The sequence below is a fragment of the Sturnira hondurensis genome, unplaced genomic scaffold, assembly GCF_014824575.4.
Source record: "Sturnira hondurensis isolate 20B ecotype Veracruz unplaced genomic scaffold, ASM1482457v3 Scaffold0017338, whole genome shotgun sequence".
In the NCBI taxonomy this organism is placed as follows: Eukaryota; Metazoa; Chordata; class Mammalia; order Chiroptera; family Phyllostomidae; genus Sturnira; species Sturnira hondurensis.
In genome coordinates, this window is record NW_028089969.1 from 1,381,758 (window position 1) to 1,401,785 (window position 20,028).

Sequence of the window (20,028 nt, forward strand, 5' to 3'; positions counted from 1 at the left end):
CTTTCCCACTAAGATCAGGAACAAGATACGGGTGTCTACTTTAACCCCTTCTATTCAACATAGTATTGAAAGTTGTAGTCATAGTGATTTAATAAGAAAAAGAAATAAAAGGCATCCAAATTGAAAAGGAGGAAGTAAAACTGTCATTGTATGCAAATGAAATAATAGTGTATATAGAAAACCCTATAGACTCCACCAAAAGACTACTCAGCTTAGTAAGTGAATTCGGCAAAATAGGATACAAAGTCACCATTCAGAAATTGAAGGCATTTTTTATACACCAACAATGAAATACCAGATAAATTAAGAAAAAAATCCTATTTGATATAGTAACAAGGAAAATAAAATACCTAGGCATAAATGTAACCAAGGAAGTAAAATACCTGTACTCATAAAACTACACAACACTGAACAAATTAAGGAAGATGCAAATCGTAGCATGTGCTGTGTTCATGGATTGGAAGAAATAACATCAAAATGTCCATACTACTGAAAGCAATTTATAGTTCAGTGCAATAATTATTAAAATACCGAAGATAGATTTCACAGATACAAAATAAATATTTCAAAAGTTTATATGTCACCATAAAAACCTCGAAAAGCATCAGCAATTTTGAGGAAGAAGAATGAAGAATGGGAGATCACAGTCTGTGCTATCAAACTGTATTACGAGGCCATTGTAGTCAAAACAGCCTGGTACTGGCATAAGGATATACATATAGTTCATTGGAACAGAATAGAGAGCCCAGAGATCAACCCATATCTGTATGGTCAATTAACACTGGACAAAGGGGACAGAAGCATGAAATGGATTAAAAATAGCCTTTTAAACAAATGTTGGGAGATCTGGACAGCTACATGCAAAATAATGAAGCTTGACCACCAACTTACACCATACACAAAAATAAATTCAAGGTGGATAAAAGACTTAAATATAAGTCACAGACCATAAAAGTCTTAGAGGAGAACATAGGCAAGAAAATAGCAGATATTGCACAGAGCAGTATTTTCACCAATGTTACCTAGAGCAAGGTATATAAAGGAAAGAACAAATGGGAATATGATCAAATTAAAAAGCTTCTGCGTAGCTAAAGAAGACATCAACAAAAGGAAAAGGAACCGACCGTATGGGAAAATAGATTTGCCACTGATACTTAAGAAAAGGATTTTATCTCCAAACATTTAAATAACTCATGTAACTCTGCATGAGGAAAACAGTCCAATTAAAAACTGGGCAAAGGACCTGGATGATGCAGGCTCCTTCCAGCGGGGTCTGTATGTTGTGGATGCAATGAGCAAATTCACATGGACTACAGAAATCCTGTGAAGAAAAATGGACGTCATGGCTATTCTCAAGAGAGAGCATGCCTCGACCCTTACCTGGGCAGTGTTTTATTGGCTTTCTAATACCATACATCAAAGAAGTTTCTCATTCATTATGCTCAGGGTTGCTTTAAGTGATTACTTTTCACAGATTACAAAGGAAAGGATGTTATTGATTACTTCTTACAGAGTAACAAGGAAAAAATACTGCAAATGCAAGAGAATGGTAAGTTTGATTGGTGTGGTTACACTCAGTCCTTGGGAGAATTAGCACAGACTTTTGGAAGTTACTTTAAAGATATGCAGTAAACATTTTCTGTTTCAACTTAGAGTGAGGGAGTTTTAGCTAGAGCAAGTATCAAAGCAGCCTAGGTGTAATGCAGGCCTGTTTTTCCCACTGGAAAGCTGATCCGTTGGTTTGGCTCCTGTGTGCCGACTCGTGCCTGTCAGTTTTCTGATAGGGCTGGGCTACATTCACCATGCCAGGCAGATTGGTTCCTTGTATTTCCCACCTTGTTTTTAGTTAGGACTGCCACAGAGCTTGTCAGTTTTCCGATAGGTCTGGGTTACATTCGCCATGCCAAGCGGATCAGTCCCCTATACTTGGAACAGACACTTCACCAAGGAGGATATACAGAGGGCCCTAGAGACTTACGAAAGGATGCTCAGCATCACTAGCCATAGAGAGATGCAAATTAAAACCACAATGAGATACCACTTCACATTGGTAAGAATGGCTATCATAAACAAATCAACAAAGTACAAGTGCTGGCGAGGTTGTAGGGAACCCTAGACCACTGTTGGTGGAAATGCAGACTTGTGCAGCTACTGTGGAAAATTATGGAATTTCCTCAAAAAAACTAAAAATGGAACAGTTGCCTTTTGGTATGACAATTCCGCTACTGCGATTATACCCTAAGAATCTTGAAACACTAATGTTCATAGCAGTGTTATTTAAAATAGCCAAGTACTGGAAATAGCCTAAGTGCACATCAGTAGATGAGATCATTAAAAAACTATGGTACATTTACATAATGGAGTACTATGAAGCAGAAAGATGGAGGGAACTCCTCCCCTTTGTGACAGCATGGATGGATCTGGAGAGCATTATGCTAAGTAAGCCAGACAGTGAAAGACAAATAGCATGTGATCTCTCCTATAAGTGGGACATAATTAAGAAAACAAATATGTGAGCAAAATAGAACTAGAGATATGGAAATAAGGAACAAACTGACATTGACGGAGGGGAGGCAGAAGGACCATATAGGGGCATGAAGGGGGGGTGAATTCAAGGAATAAGTTTAAAGGACCCATGGACAAAGACAACTGTGGAGGAGGATTGAATGTGGGAGATGGGTTATGGGCAGGGCAGGGGAAATTAGTGGGGGGGAATGGGGAAAACTCTGAACAACAATAAAGGCATTAAAAAATTGGAAGTTTGCAGAGATGCCAGCATTAAAATTTTTGTAATATGCTTTTAATATTAACAGCCCTTAAGATGTATTTTGATAACCATAGATAGTAAGCTTTGGTTCCTAAATTTTGATGTTTTTAGTAAAAAAATAATCTTATCTAGGTTGTAGGAAATAACTTACAAATGCTATCGTGGAATTCTGCAATTACCATAAAGCCAGCTTTGTACCATCCATATTCTTAGTGTCTGCTAAATGCTTTGTCGTAAAAGTGGATAGAGGTAGTCAAGGAAAGGTTAATTGACATTTATGCTCTAAGAAAGAGTTTCATGCCTTCCATTTTATTGCTAAAGAATTTCAATTTGTTTAATTTACTGCTTGTAGCAGACTTTGCATGACAAAACTACCTATATGAAAATTCTGACGTTTTCTCATTTAATGACCAGTCCACTTACGAAAGAATACGTACATAATTTAATAGTTAGATCTTTTAAGGCCTAATGTCTCCTGCCATAAATAAGTTAATGTTTTACAATGGGCAGCTGTGTATGTGGAATTTTGCCAAGTACTTTGGAGGAAATTGAGGTCCAGGTACATTTTAAATATTGGGACTTATTCAAGGTAATGTATCCTAGTAAACCACAGTGATGGAGCAGTTCCGTGTGATATTAGACCTTGTGTTCTTTCCTTCCACTATACCATTCTTTTGTTTTTTTGTACAGTAGTCTTTCTTTATATGTGGGAGATGCATTCCAAAACCTTCCTCGGATGCCTGAAACTATGGGTAAAGAGTATGAAACCGAATATATATTGTTTTTCCCCTATATATAGCTATGATAAAGCTTAATACATAAATTAATCACAACAAAGAGGTTAACAGCAAGAATAATAAAATAGAACAATCATAACAACATACTGTAATAATAGTTATGTGAATGTGATCTCTCTTAAAATATTTCATTGTACAACACTCACTTTTATGGTGATAGGAGATAAAACAGTGCCTATGTGATATGAAGTAATGTGGATATGCTGGATAAAGGGATGATTCATATCCTGAGCTGGACAGTGTGTGATTTGATTCTGCTACTCAGAATGTCGCCTAACTTAAAAATTATGAATTTTTATTTTTGGAATTTTCCATTGAATATTTTCAGACTGGTTGACCACTGGTAAGTGAAACCACAAAAAGTGAAACCTCAGATAAGGTGGGATAGTACTGTCTATAATTTAAATTGTAACTTTTTTTTTTTTTGTATAATGACATTTTATTTTTTTTTCTTTTTTCAATTTTTTTATTTAATTATTTTTCAAGTACAGTTTTCTGTCTATTACTCCCATCCCATAAATTGTAACTTTTTTTTCAGGTTAAAAGGACAACTCTAGTGGACAGCAGAACATCTGTTACTGATGTGAAATTTGCTCCTAAGCATATGGGTCTTATGTTAGCAACCTGTTCAGCAGATGGTATAGTAAGAATATATGAGGCACCAGATGTCATGAATCTCAGTCAGTGGTCTCTGCAGCATGAGATCTCATGTAAGCTAAGCTGTAGTTGTATTTCTTGGAACCCTTCAAGGTAAGCTTACATGGCATACTTGTGATAATATAATCCTAGAAAAACAAATTGGTAAATTTTTTTAAAGATTTTATTTATTTATGTTTAGAGGGAAAGGAGAGAGGGAGAGAAACATCAATGTATGGTTGCCTTTTGTGCATCCCCTGCTGGTAGTTGGCCTGCAAGGAACCGGCCTGCAACCCAGGCATGTGCCCTGACTGGGAATGGAACCGCAGGCCCGCGCTCAATCCACTGAGCTACACCAGCCAGGGCACAAATTGGTAATTTTTAAGCTAGCATTTGATGATTTATTTTCTTAGTCATGTTCATTATTTTGATATAATGTAATATATATTAAGTTATTAATTATTATATATTGTTAACATATATTATGCAGATAGCATTTTTTCCTTCTCTCCCCTTTCTCTTAGGAAACCAGCTATTTAAGATATTTTGGTATGTTACCTTCTGGGCTTTTTCCATGGACATACAAATAAACACTTAATGCTTATATAAATACACAAATAGATGCAAATATGTACAGGTATATACTATCATATACAGGTAGATACAAAAACACATAAGACATTTATAGACATACACTTTTTTCCTTGCAATTTTTTTTTACGTATAAAAAACTTGTGGGCATTTTTTTGTGCATTGCTCTATCTAGTCAGTCCTACATTATCCTTTAACTACCATATAGAGTATGACTTTAAGACAGTAGTACCATAATTGCTTTCTATTAAATTGTTTTAAAAATTAAAGGAGCCCTGGTTGGTGTGGCTCAGTGGATTGAGCTCTGGCGTGCGAACCTAGAGGTTACAGGTTGATGCCTGGTCAGGGTTCATACCTGGGTTGCGGCCCAGGGTCATCCCCATTTGGGGGCATGGGAGAGGCAAACAATCCATGTATCATTTGCACATTGACTTTTCTTTCCCTCTCTTCTTCCCTTGTGTTCTCTTTAAAAAAGTAAATAAGATCTTTAAAAAAATTAAAGGAATAATGAATCACTTGGTAAAGAAAAAATTCAAGTAATCTAGAAGAGTATAACATGAAAAGTAAAAGTTTCTCTGTCTCCTAAAAAATGTTCTTGTTATGGTTTTGTTTTTAGATTTTAATTCTGTTAATCAGCTATTCTATTTTAAATATTACCTTATATCCCATGTTCTTCCTATTTATCTAACTCAATATGTGAAAGAAGAATTTGGTACATTTATAAAACTACTTTTTCTGATGTGTCACTAGATATTTGTGGAGCTGTTGATAGTTGTTTTAATTATAGTGGTAATTATAATTTCAAATGATGTTTATTTTTCTCCTTCGTGAGCTATCAGTTTTTAGACTATATATTGACTTACCTTTTTAAAAAGAAAAATTAGCTTATTTTGCTTCTACCTTATATTTACCCTTCCATTTCCTAATATTGTATCGCTTACATACTGGCAAAATTCACAATATTTATATTTAACTGTCATTAATACATTTGTAAATATTTTGTCTTTTGACTAGAAGTTGATTCTAAAAATCAAGCAGTAACCAAATTGACAATATTAGATTATTTAAGTGTTCATTATAGGTGCACATATTACATGGAAATTTATTCACACAGAATAATCTGATGTTTTGTGCTGTATTTTGTTTCTTGATTTCTTTCCTTCTGGGTTATACTTGGCTGTCACAGTTTTCATATCACCTCTTCAGACTTTTTTCATTTTGATGGCATACCTCTTAAAGTAATTTTTTTAATAGGGGATGGATGACAAACTCTTTGAATGCTTGCACACCTAACAATGTCTTAACTTCACCCCATGCTCAATTGTAATTTAGCTAGTTTTAGAGTTCTAAGTGGTGTATAAGAATTTCAAAGATTTTGTTTTTTAAGTGTTAGTTGAGATGTCTGAGGTCAGTCTGATGCTGGTTCTTTGTAGGTAGCCTGTTCTTTCTGGAAGTTTTTAGGATTTTGTCTTACTACTTTTAGCTCTGTTTGAAAGTGTATTTTCATAGTTCGCAAATCTTTTTGACACTGTGGTGACTTGATAGTTAACAGAGAGTAGTTAACTACAACGTAGCCACAGTCATTCCTTCATTGTTATAGTGCTTTTTATTTTTATTTGAGAAAATCTTCCCCACCTTGAGGTTGTCAACTGTATTCTGGAAGGTTGGTCTTGCCTTTTGCATTTAGGGCAAGTAACCCCCCTGATTGCTGTGAACGTGGTTTGAGGTAATAGAATTCTATAAGGTAACCAGGATGTTTCTAGGTTTTTTCCTTTTATTATTATTTAAAAAATGTTTTTTATCTTCACCTAAGGACATTTTTTCCCCATTGCTTTTAGAGAGAGAGGGAGGGAATTGAACCTGCAACCTTTTGGTTCACAGGATGGTTCTCCAAGCAACTGAGCCATAACTGTCTGGGGTGCTATTTTTCCTTAAAAAAAAACAAACAACTTTTTGGGGGGGGGTAAGGAAAATTTCAGATATTCCAGAAGTAGTAATAGAAGTACAGAAGGATCCTTACACGTCTATTACCCATCTATAACTCAAAACTACTTTTGATTTACAATATGTATACATGCCTTCTCCCCCAATCTCCCCCCTCCAAAAAAAAGAGACTGTATTCAAGTAAATAGAGATATAATATTACTCATGGGTCTTTTTTGATTCATCCTGCTTGATGCTTAGTGATTTCTTTCAAAATACAGGTTCTTGTACATGAATGACTGAAAACCCCAAGTACTAGGTTTTTGGGATTACAAATAAATTTTAGCAATTAGGTTAGTTTACAAATATAGAATCTGCAAATAATGAGGATCTGTGGCTATTTTCTCAAAGATCTGTATACCTTAGCCTTTGTCTTTCATGCATGTATCTTTATTTTCTTTGAGTATGTGTTAGTCTTTACTTAATCTTATTTGTTTTTATGAGCAATAGATTATTATGGCAATAATTATTATTATTATTTTTATTTTTCTTCTGTTAGATGCTTTGTTTTCTTAATAGCTCACCCGCTTATCTACAGGTTTGGCTGAATTTCATCTAAGTTAGGTGGAGTGGTTAGCAGGATTTCTTGGTAGGCAATGCTGAAATGCCAAAGTCAGGAGGACCTGATTTGGGGGATGGAGCATTTTAATATATTTTTGTTCCTTCTTCCTCCTTGCCAGTGTTGCATTTTCTGTCTCACTTTCTGCTTCCTGTTTTGGGCTTCTTCCAAATTTTTAAATTTCTGATGGCACACTGATTTCTAGCACTGTTGTGGTGTTACTCTTTTCATCATTTAAGTAGAACCTTAGGAGGAAGGAGGTGTTGTGGATGATCAGTCTGCTGTGTACAGAGTGCTGGGTGGTTTTTCTTACTGAGTCATGTTTGGAAGATGATCTCATTGTGAACTTGTTATTTCAGGATGTACAAATGAGGTAATCCCCAATTCAGTTGTTATCCAGATACTTTATAATTTTGTTTAAAAATGCTTTAGTTTGAAAGATATTTTTAATAATTTTAGAATATGTTACTTTAAATGAATTTTTGCTCCTCGCTCAAATGCTTAGCATAGTTTTTAAAAAGTTATGTTAATAGAACATAAAAAAAGAGTTTGTGAGATACAGAAATTACTGTGGAATTTACATCTCTTTTTGGTCAAGATTTATTGTAGTATAAATCACTTGGAATTTTATTAATAGAGAATTTTGCAGTTTTCCTGGTATTTTTCTTAGTTAGGTAACTTGATTCATTATCAGAAGCTTTAGTAATCAAGCTTTAGGAATAAAGAACTAAGCCTTTATTTAAATTACCACATTCTGTTTTTGGCTTTATGAGTTGGCAGATCACAAGACCAAGGTTAAAGTTTAAATAAGGGTGTCGTGTTCATAGAGATATTACTTAATCTGCATGAGAGAGGGAAAGGAAATCAATATCTAGGTAATTAGATATTTAATTAAATTAAAATAAATCATTTAGCCTAGAGTTGAGTGGATTTCATTCTCTCATTGCTTATCTTTTTGCCTTTTAAAATGAATCTGAAGAAGAGAATGATGTGGAGAGCATGCCTTCCTGAGGGGTTTCTTCTTTTTTGTATAAAGTATTTAAAATCTTTTCGTTATGACTTCAGCACCATAGAGTTACTTTTCATTCCACAGTTAATGATCAGGTCTTTCAGGAAGAAAAATTTGAGGACCTTGTAGGTTTTTTTCTTTTCTTTTTTTTAAAACCTATTGAATGCTTGAAACCTTTTCTTTTAGGGAAGAAAGCTTTCTTTCTCAGCTATAATAAAATGTAAAAATAATGCAAAAGGATAGTAGTCTTGATCCCTATGTTGAGCATTCTCAAGGACACACATTCCCATGGTACTGCTGTGTTGAATGTATGCCAGAGATTTAATCATAGTCTTGCTGACTTACAGGTTGTAGAGCTGCTTGATGCCAATTTAAAAGAAAATAAAATTTCTGAGTTAAATACAATTAAATTGTTATGCGAAATATTTTTTACTTTTTATTTCCAGCTCTCGTGCTCATTCTCCCATGATAGCTGTAGGAAGTGATGACAGTAGTCCAAATGCAATGGCCAAAGTTCAGATTTTCGAATATAATGAAAACACCAGGTCAGTACTGCTTTGTTTTAAGTATTGTTCCAAATTGCATTTAACTTTTAAGAATGATGTTTCTTTATTCATTAACTGCATTATGCATTATTTATTACATATTTGTTGATGTCCTATGATATGGCATGTTCTTTGACAGACTATGATAATATAAAATTGAATAATACAGAGGACAAAGAAATTGATTTCCCAGTACTATCTTGCAGGGAAAGCAGACAAACAAAACAGTTAAAAATGGTAATAAATTTTATAAACCGGAGAACAAGTTTACACTCGGGGAGGGGGTGCCAGGAAGGTTCATCCAAAAGCAGACCTAAAGGATCGCTAGAAGTTAGCCAAAAAGGGGGAAACATTCCATATGGAGAAAACTGCATGTGATATGGCCTGTGAACAAGAGAGCCAGTATATTTTTTTCTGTGGTTGGAACATATGCAAAGAATAGTGTGATGAGAAATATGCAAGGCTTATATATACAGGACTTCATGTTCAGTGGTTAGGATTTATCTCACAGGTAATTGAAGCCTTTGCAAGATTATTTAGTTGGGGAATAACAGGATCAAATGATGGTTAAACTCTTCTATATGTGTGGAAAGTATTTTGGAAGGGAACATGGATGGATTTAGGGCAAGATATTATTATAATAGCCTATGTGGGAGATTATAGTGGCTTCAAAAGCAGGAGTGGCAATGGGGACAGAAGTGAACCATTTGAGAATAATTTAAAAAGTAGTATCAATAGGATGTAGTGATTGATTGGATGTGGGAAGTGAAGAAGAATAGGAGAGCTATCAAGATGATTTCCAATGGTCTGGCTTAATAATTCAATGGATAGTGTGTAATTTCTTGAGATAAGAAATTTTGGAAGTAGATCAGATTTGGGTAGAGTATAGCAATATGTGAAGAAAATTTTAATTTTGGTCATGTTGAGATGTCTGTACTCAGAGTCTTAATAGGAGAAAAAAGCACCTGTTAGGTGATTGACTGGACTTCACATGTGCTAGATAAAATTCTTGTGTCTAGTAGATAGATATTCAATGGAGCCAGAAGTAGAAGAGAAGAACTATTATAATTTCTATGGGCTTTGCAGTTCAGAATGTTACTACTTGGGTTCTTAAGGGGTTCTTATACATGCCTTCTACCTTCCTAGATTCTTGATTTTTTTTTAAAGATTTTATTTATTTATTTATCTTTAGACGGGAATGAGAGAGGGAGAGAAACATCAATGTATGGTTGCCTTTTGTGCATCCCCTGCTGGTAGTTGGCCTGCAAGGAACCGGCCTGCAACCCAGGCATATGCCCTGACTGGGAATCAAACCACGATCCTCTGGTTCACAGGCTTGTGCTCAATCCACTGAGCTACACCAGCCAGGGCTTCTTGATTTCTTTAAAGAGGCTTTGTCTATAGTGGTGCTGTCCACTTGAACTTGCTGTGATGGTGGTAATGGTCCATATCTGCACATTTGATGTAGAAACTTGAGATTTAGCTACTGCAGCTTAGAAATGGATTTGCTAATTTATATCAATTTAATTTTAAATAGGCACATGTGGCGAGCGGCTGCTGTATTGGCGAGCACATTTCTAGAATGTAGAAACCTTCTTTTAGGACTCCTTTTAAGCTATCAAAGCTATTAATAGCACATTTTAAAGAGGATTCATGAACAGTTAATGTTGTTTAAGTAGTTTCTTTCAGCCTTAGCTGAACAGAGTGAATAATAAATAAGTCATAAAACTTAAAAGGTGGACTATTTCTAAAACATGGAAATAAAAAGTGCTTTATAAATAAGTTTTTTTAAAGTTGTGGAAAGTCTTTAAGAACTTTTTAAAATATTTTATTTATTTATTTTTAGAGAGAGGGGAAAGGAAGGAGAGAAACATCAGTGTGTGGTTGCCTCTCCTGTGCCCTCCAATGGGGATCTGGCCTGCAACCCAGACATGTGTCCTGACAGAAAATCAAATCACCGACCCTTTGGTTTGGAGGCCAGCACTCAATCCACTGAGCCACACCAGCCAGGGCACTAACATAAATAAGATTTGGACCCTGGCTGGTGTAGCTCAGTGGATTGAGCGCAGGCCTGTGAACCAAACAACCACGGTTCGATTCCCAGTCAGGGCACATGCCTAGGTTGCAGGCCAGATCCCCATTGGAGGGCACAGGAGAGGCAACCACACACTGATGTTTCTCTCCTTCCTTTCCCCTCTCTCTAAAAATAAATAAATAAAATCTTTAAAAAAAAGATTTGAGTAAAGGGATAAAGAACTTGGATCTTTTAAAAAAATTATTTATTGATTTTAGAGAGAGAGAGTAAAGGGAAATGCTGATTTGTGGTCCCACGTATTTATGCATATATTGGTTGATTCTTTTATAGTGTCCTGACTGGGAATTAATCCTGCAACCTTGACATATGACGAGGATACCCTAACTGAAGCTACTTGGCCAGGGTTAAGAACTTGGATTTAGTTCTGGAAGAAAATACAGGGCAGATAGAAAGTACTTAAGTACTTAAAAGAATCCAGTGATAAAGATAATTCACTGTTGTGTATAAGTCTCTAAGGTAGGAGAATATGTATGTCTAGATCAGGGTCTGGATCTCCTATATTATCTTAACAAGGAGCCTCTCTGGGGAAAAATTTTGGGGTGAATTAAGTGACTCAGTTGCTCAGTGATGATGTCAAGGGCCTTCGTATTTTTCATTTTTTGTTTTTGCTGTCATCCTAATAGTGTGTTGGTTTCAGCTCCTTAGGATTGCAAAGTGCCAGGTGACCCATGCAAATGTAACTAAGAGCATTTCCTTTCATGAATCTTTTTGTATGAGGAAGAGAAAACCATTTTCTAGAAGCACCTTAGCAGTCTTTTTCATCAGGTCCTGTGGCCAGAATTGAGTCACTTTACCACGCTTTACCTGCAAGGGAGTTAGCGTGTGCCTGGCATTTTCTGCATCTAGAATAATGGTAAAGTGGTAACAATGTCTGCAGGCGGGGATGGGGAGGAATTGACTTAGGAAGACTTTTTTGAGTTCAGCTAGTTTTTGGATTTTTTTTGGTCTGGTTCTTTGAAGTAAGAGTTTTAATAGGTTGAGCATGTTATACACGGTATACATGTGAGACTGGACTATGTAGCATTCAGTTATTAATACCTAATTGATCTTTTTGTAAGTGATACCATTTTAGTACATAGGAAACATTTGTCAAGTTAACCAGTAATGGATATTTTTATTTCTGTTTGTGAATGAAAATATTAAGACAGACCTGACTTTGACAATGATACAAGTATCCTGCATTTATATATGTTACAGGGCACTTTTCACATATATTACGAAATATGAATGCCAACAACCATCTTATAATAAGTAGGGTAGGTATCTTTTACATTAGCACCATTTTCTAAATGTAGAAAGTGAAACCAACAAAGTAAATTGACTAGTCTAAGGTCAAGTGGAGGAGTCAGGACTACTTAGTAGAAGCAGGGGTATAGATGAGATTGTTTAGGATAATATAAGATGTGAAGAGATCAGGGAGGAACCTTGAGATTCTTACTAGCTTGGAGGTATTTCAGAAAGAATGTTGGGACAAAAAGAAGGCCGAGTAGAGAGTGCTGGGAATGCCATTATGGGGCTAGGCAAATGTAGGCTTACAGTTGTGGGTATGCAAAACATAGCTTATTATTGTATTATTACTTATTAATTATTGTATTATTTTCCATTGAACAACTGTACATCTAAATTTGCCCCAACCTGTATTTCAGAGGAGGGTTGTAGAAAGTTGAGATAGGGATATATCTGTAACCCCTTTTTTAACATAGAGTTCTTCAGTTCTGTCCCTGATGGTCAACTGAAGACAGAAAGAGGTAATAGAGAACTTTGATCTGTTGTCTCCTTCATTGTTTTCTTACTCTCTATTTACAGATATAAAGTAGAATTGTAATGATGAAATAACTTTGGTATAGCTTTCTTTATCAATGCTAAAACACTCAATTCCTGCATTTTTACTTTTTAAATTTACACACAAATACTCAAGAAATTCAATTACTCTCTTTTTTTAAGATTTTATTTTATTTTTTAGAGAAAGGAAAAGTGAGGGAGAAATAGAGGGAGAGAAACATTAGTCAGTTCCTTCCTGCAGGAACCCAGGCATGTGCCCTGACTGGGAATTGAACCTGTGACTTATTTGGCTCACAGGCTGGCACTCAATACACAGAGCTACACCAGCCAGGGCAGAACTTAAATTACTCTTTTAAAAAATATATGTCATAGCTAATAAATCAAGATATCATTCTTATTTATGTTTTTGTTAAAAGTTTTAAGCTAAACTTCAAAAATCAACAGAAGAGCCCTGGCTGGTGTAGCTCAGTGGATTGAGCGCGGGCCTGCGAACCAAATGATCGCAGTTCGATTCCCAGTCAGGGCTCATGCCTGGGTTGCAGGCCAGTTCCCAGCAGGGGACACACCAGAGGTAACCATACATTGATATTTCTCTCCCCTCTAAAGATAAATAAATTTAAAAAATCTTTAAAAAAACCAACAGAAGAAACCCGGGAGGTTATAATAAATTTCCCAGCACTGCAGTAAGAAACAACTACAAAATGATGGCTTACAACAAAGTTATGTTTACATTTCTGGAGGCCAAAAATCTGAAGTCAAGATGTTAACTTAGTACTGTGCTCCTTCTAAAGTCCTGTCTTGTCTCTTTAAGCTTCTAGTAGCTCCAGGAGTTTCTTGGTGTATTCAGATAACTCCAGTCTCAGCCTCTTTCCTCACATGTCTGTCTTCTCTCTGTCTCTGTTTTTCTTCTCCTGTCTTTTACAGTGCCACTCAACACTAAATCCAGGGAATGTTCTCATCCCAGAATCTTTTAGTTATATCTGTAAAGACAATTTTTCCAAATTAGGTTACATTTACAGTTTCAAGGGTTAAAACTTGAACTTAACTACATACTGCAGAGGTAAACATTACTTTATTGTGAGCAATATAAAAGAATTGAGGTACATGTGGATTTTTAAAATGTTTATCTCTGGAATTTTTAATGTAAATTAATTGTTTTTTCATTAGGAAATATGCAAAAGCTGAAACGCTCATGACAGTTACTGATTCTGTCCATGATACTGCATTTGCTCCAAACTTGGGAAGATCTTACCACATTCTAGCCATAGCAACCAAAGATGTAAGAATTTTTACACTAAAGCCTGTGAGGTGAGTTTTCAAAGCAATTACTAATTTGAAAGTGTTCTTAACTCTTGATTATTTTCGTGTGTGGGGAAGAGTGTAGGGGCTATTGTGATCTGAAGAATGGATTCTGTAATGAACATTTCATCTATAAGTATATAATTTTGGGGGATGAGGAACTGAGTAAAGAGATGTATATTTTCTAATTTTAATTTTCTAAATTGTTATTGTTGTTCTATTACAGTTGTCCCAATTTTCCCCCATTGTTCTCCCCTGTCCTACACTATCTTAATTATGTTTTATTTATGCTGGTACTGCAATGAATTAGAGCCTCAAATATACTTGGTACTCTATAAATGATTAAGTGAATGAGAGGTGACAGACCAAGGAAAATGAAATTAGCACTGAGACATTGTTGTGAATAACCTTTTAGCTTTAATTTCAGAATTGTTTCTTTTTTCATTCCTTTTTCCTCCTTTCTTTTCTTCTTCTCCTGTACTTTGGGGGAATAAAATCCTCTTCTGTTTTATCTTTCTTCTATGAAACAGTCACTCATTATCTTTTATGTGGTAGGATCACACCAGGTACTGGGGAGTCAATTGAACATAACGGCCCATTGAGCTAATAGGGGTAGGGTATGGGTATGCACAGTTCTATAAAATAATATGGTATGTAGGTGAAACCATATATCCTTCCTTCCGTTTGTTTGTGTGTGTGTGTGTTTAAGCCTTTTCCAAGAATTCCTCAGGAACAATTTTTTTGTTGACAGGAAAGAACTTATGTCTTCTGGTGGGCCAACAAAATTTGAAATTCATATAGTGGCTCAGTTTGATAATCATAATTCCCAGGTATGGCGAGTGAGTTGGAATATAACAGGAACAGTACTAGCATCTTCAGGCGATGATGGCTGTGTAAGGTTATGGAAAGGTGAGATTTCAATGAAAGATTATTGCTTTATGTTGCTGCTTGTAAATTTTCACTTAGAAATGCAAACTCTATAAACATTTTAAAAAAGAATCTTTCTACAGTTAATTTTTAATTATGTCTTATATTAATTTGTTATTTTGAACCTTCATCAGTTTACCAATTTCATTGTAGTTAATGACTAATTGAATTGTTTAAGTTTCCATGTGGAACCAAGCAACTTTAAAAACTAAAAATAATTGTAACAGAATATGCAGTATATTCAAGATACTGTTTGCTCTATGTGTAATATGCAAGCTCAGGATAGGAGTAGAGTCACCTCTTCTATTAAACCATTGCTTTAGTGAATCAGCTATTAATAGGAGAAAATCCAGTCTCTTCCTTAGTTCTCCTCTGCAAAAATTTAGGACTCCCAAATTCAAATCTGAAAAATTCAAGAATTTTGAGGCCACTGGTTCTAAAGTTTTCTTGTAAATGCCATGCTGAGAGAGAGAGACTGTGGTTTGGGTAGGCAACACTGTGGTTGTTGGTAGTGTGATCTATACTTTTACATGGATGTTTATCCATTGGGCAGAGGTGCCCTTTGTGGACCACTGTAGTCAGTGGTTTCCCATACCTTGGGTCCAAAATGATAGCTTAGTACATTTAACCCGATCAATGAGATGTTTTCCAAAGTACAGTTTGGCTAAGTCAGTTTTAGGCGGTGGTAGAAGCAGCCCAGACTTCCCTTTCTTCAGTGTAATTTGGTTTCACAGGCGTTGCTGACCTTTCCTGCCTCTGGCCTTTAGTGAGATCACCCAGCTTCATGCCACCGGGGCTCTCTACCTTGGGTTTCCTGGGGCTCAGTGTCTCCCCTGGCCATGTTTGCATTTGAAGACTTAGGTGTTGGATAAGTCACTCAAACCCAAAGGTTTTGTTTCCTACATCCATCTCTGAGGACCTCAGGTACCCACGTGACTTATAGTTGCATAACTAAGAAAACAAGTCCAATACCCTACATATACAAAGAATTTCTCTTGATATTAAGTTAATGTAAAATGTTGCAGCTTAGAGAATTACCTCCAAGGAAGGGAAATGGGTGCTGAAAGCTTTATTTTTAAATTAGTAATTCTTTTAAGACTTTAAAAAATGATTGTTAAAATTAAGATGTTAAAAAATATGTATAAATGTTTTATATATATTTATAAAGATATACTGAAGGTATTTATTAAAGTATCTTAAACATTTATTCTGAGAGAAATGGAGCCTGTAGGACAGACACTTTAATTGTAATTTAATTGTTTCTTTAATTGTTTAATTATAAGTTAAGGACATGAACATAGATTTTTGCCCCTGAGCATAGGTATTAGTCATTAATGTATTTGACCATTTTCCTTTCAGCTAATTATATGGACAATTGGAAGTGTACTGGTATTTTGAAAGGTAATGGGAGCCCCGTCAATGGGAGTTCTCAGCAGGGAAATACAAATCCTTCCCTAGGTTCAAATATCTCACATCTTCCAAATTCATTAAATGGATCCTCTGCTGGCAGGTAGGCTGTTTATAGAAAAACTAGAAATTCTATTCTTTTAAAATTATTCTGGTAACCATATTAAGTGTGTTATTTAATGGACTTTAAGACTGAAGTAAAAAATTCACTCACAGTAGAAAAAATTCATATTGTTGACTCTATTTGGTTTAGTCATGATATTTAACAGGTAGGTTGTGAGGCCATTAAACAAACAAAATTATATTCTGAAATTTAGATGAAGAAGAACTATGGGATGGATAAAAGTGAGGAGTTTAGTTGTAGATTATTAGTATGTTAGTAGTGCTGGCAGTGTAGCCTTTGACTTGGGTCAAACTGAAAGTTTAAATAAAATACATTAAGGCTTTATAGAAGACAGTAAGTTAATGTTTTTTTGTTTAAAACTTGAATGGAGTTTGTAAGAAAAAGTAAATTCTGAGTACTTGATATTTTAGAATTTTTAATGTTTTTTATTTATCTTAAGAATGTTTGATATCTAAAGAGTCATACTGTTTTAATATTCAGATTTAAACATGTGAATTTGTATAGTCAAATTATTTTAATGTTCTTTATGTAATATTCAGGAAAATTGAAAGCACAGCCTTAAAAATTGTCCTGTGGTTATTCAGTTGTCTTCTTAAAGAAGAAAATTACATTTAAATTTCCTCAACTATTTTTATATAGTTGTATTTTTATAAAGAAGTCCTGCTGTTTGATTTTGAGGTTTAAGTATTTGCAAGAAAACAGTTTCAGGGTACAATAGAAGTTACTAGATTATAAAGATGACTCCATGAGGTAAAGGATACTAGTGTAAATTTAAAGAAAAACAAAATCCGGTTTTTGCCTGTACTGTATATTTTCTGTTGTAAAGAACTTTGAAGTTTTGATCTGTATTCTTACTGTGTTAATAACCATGTGTGTTGGATTTGTGATGCATTTTCTCTTCATTTGTATTATGTCCTTTAGCAGAAAACACAGCTGAGTACCAGCTAACTGGAGTAACTTTGCTGTTTTGCTGCTTTGTTGCATGCATACGGGAATGGAAAGTGAGCTTCTTTTTCCCTATCCCAGCACCATTTGACCTCTCCCAAGATACACCAGCAACCTGCTTACTACTAAATGCAATCCAAAGGCTCTTAAAAATACAGTTTATATCTTTCCTTTGTATTAGCCAGGTTATTGACACTATTTGGAACTTTTGAAATACTAATGGAGAGGCTTTTTGTTGAGACACTATTACCAAAACTTTTTTTGAAATGTTTCTGAAACTAACATGGGTTTTAAAATGAAAAGGATTATTGCCATCCTTTTAAGTATTTGGGAGGAGGGGAAATATCACTTTATTTGGAGAATATAGGCTTATTTCCATTGCTTTCTAAAACAGTTAAGATAAAATGATGAACATGGATAATTTTAATTTGAAGATTGAATAGATATTTTTCATGAAGGTTGCTTTGAGTGTTAATTTGTTTACCTTTTGTAGAATTGGTGTGTACATGATATTATTCAGTATAACTCTGTCATTTCTTTGTAACATTTAAAAAATATTAGTAAAGGGGAAAAAAGTACCATATTTTTTGGACCATAAGATGCACCTAGGTTTTAGAGGAGGGAAATAGGAAAAAAAATCAGAAACAAAAAATGTGGTAAAATATTTAATAACATAAATAACAATCTTTCACCAATGTAAATGTAAACAGAACTCAACAGCAGCATTAACAACCATTACTCCTCCCAAATGAGGGGGGGTGTGTGTTTTATACACCAAAAAATATGGTTAGTAGTAAAATGAAAAACTGCACAGTTTGTAGCCAAATTAAATATTTGGTATTGCTTCATTTAAAATTTGGTAGTAAAATGAAAACATGTTTGTAAGTTTTTGATTCCTATTTGCTAGAGATTAATGTTTTTAACATGTGTTTGTATATTTTTATGGTGTGATTCGAAGGTTTAAAGTTCACGTCAAAATTTGGAAACGTACTATAAGAGAAGCAGTTATAATTTTGCTGAAATTGTGCATGCACATCTTCCGCATTCTTTGTCTCAGAAGTTTCTTAGTTGGCCGCTTCATGTGGTTCATGTTCTATAGAAATGTGACCTTGATGACAAGGCTATAAATCTTTGTTGGCTAAATTAATGCACATAAATATTACTGGTTAGTTACAAAATGGCAGAATAACGACAATAGCACATATTCATTGAGCCCTTTTAGTTATCAATATTTTGTGCCAAGGTTTTTCAGAAAAACAACTAAAAATATTCAAAGATTGTAGTTCTTTGAAAGTGAAAGTATATTTGAATTGGTTTTCAGTATCATGTTTGAATTTTAATAAAATGTGTGCCTGCTGCTACAACAAATGAAACATTGCTTAAAATAAAGAAAAAGCTTATTAGATTTGTAAATTTACTGGATAGCATCAAATGTTTCTGAGGGGTTAGAAAATGTTTTAAATTACAAAATTTATGTCTTCTGTACATTCATGCTGATAATTTTTTTGGCGTTTTAAGTTTAACAAATTACAGGTTTTTTCTTTAAAATTTCTATACTTGCTTAGGCAAGCTTGGTTTTTAATAGGGTCTTGATTTTTGCTATTATGTTCTATTAGTTTTGGCATGAATATACTAAAGGTTTTTTTAGTGCGTGTTTTATATCCTATTTGGTTCTTTTTGTATTTACCACTTGTTTTTTTTTCTTTTTCTGTTGTTTTGTTATGTTTTGGTGTTTTCTTCCTGTCTTCATTATTTCAGGTATTTCTTTCCCCTTCTGGATTCCCCAGGAGCTGGATCAAGATGGTCCAGTTATGCCCACCTCCTTCCTCCTCTTCTTCCTCTTGTTGTAGAGCACTCTTGTGATGTTAACACTGCCGACCTTCAGTATCCTCACCTTTGCAGGCAATCTCTGTCTCAGACTCTTAATCTGTTACCTGAGAATGAAGGGATTTAAAACACTGACTTAAAACTTAAAGGCCTTTTTCAAGTGATTGTAGGTACTTTTATTCCTGGCGGCTTTTTGTTTTTCTTCATTTTTCTTTCAGAAAAATTTTCTAATTTAGGATCTATCTTACATGTACCCATAATAAAATTGGAACACAGTGTTTAGCACCTAAACATGTTTGTGCTTCTGCATAAAGGGACATTATTTTCATTGGTTGATAATCTTTGATGAAAAGAGATATGTACAAGTAATGTTTAACTGTGATTCACCCACTAGCTGACTTCATAATGCCTGTTCTGTACATTTTATTTTGAACTGTTACATGATGTTCAGTTTCTAATGGTTTGACATACTGGTTAATGTGAAAGTATATCATTATAAAGTTCAATCTGCATTTGAGACATATTAAGAGATGTTTTTAATTTTACAGGCTAATATTGAAACTGACCAGTTTGTAAAATAAATCATTCCTGTGTATAAAGCAGCAAAATATAATATAGATTGGTTGGTCTTTATTTTAAACAAAGTAACTTGATTTTAATGCTTGGAATTACTGTTTAAAGCTTTTGTAATTATTCTTTGAGTAGATTATTTAATAAAATATATTTTAAAAGCTA

General features: G+C 34.5%; 1 protein-coding gene across 3 annotated transcripts in view; it reads left to right on the plus strand.

The window, feature by feature from the left end:
* SEH1L (SEH1 like nucleoporin) overlaps positions 1-20,028 on the plus strand; it is a 53,332-nt gene extending 33,304 nt beyond the window's left edge. For 2 of the 3 annotated variants that reach the window (XM_037067607.1, XM_037067606.1), the window contains 6 exons: positions 4,103-4,314; positions 8,789-8,887; positions 13,932-14,072; positions 14,815-14,972; positions 16,350-16,500; positions 17,446-17,927. In XM_037067607.1, the coding sequence (XP_036923502.1) occupies positions 4,103-4,314; positions 8,789-8,887; positions 13,932-14,072; positions 14,815-14,972; positions 16,350-16,500; positions 17,446-17,458 (774 nt within the window). In that variant the 3' untranslated portion in view covers positions 17,459-17,927. Of the gene's footprint in view, positions 1-4,102; positions 4,315-8,788; positions 8,888-13,931; positions 14,073-14,814; positions 14,973-16,349; positions 16,501-17,445; positions 17,928-19,224 lie in introns of those variants that run through there. The other variant, XM_037067608.1, reaches the window with a different exon arrangement.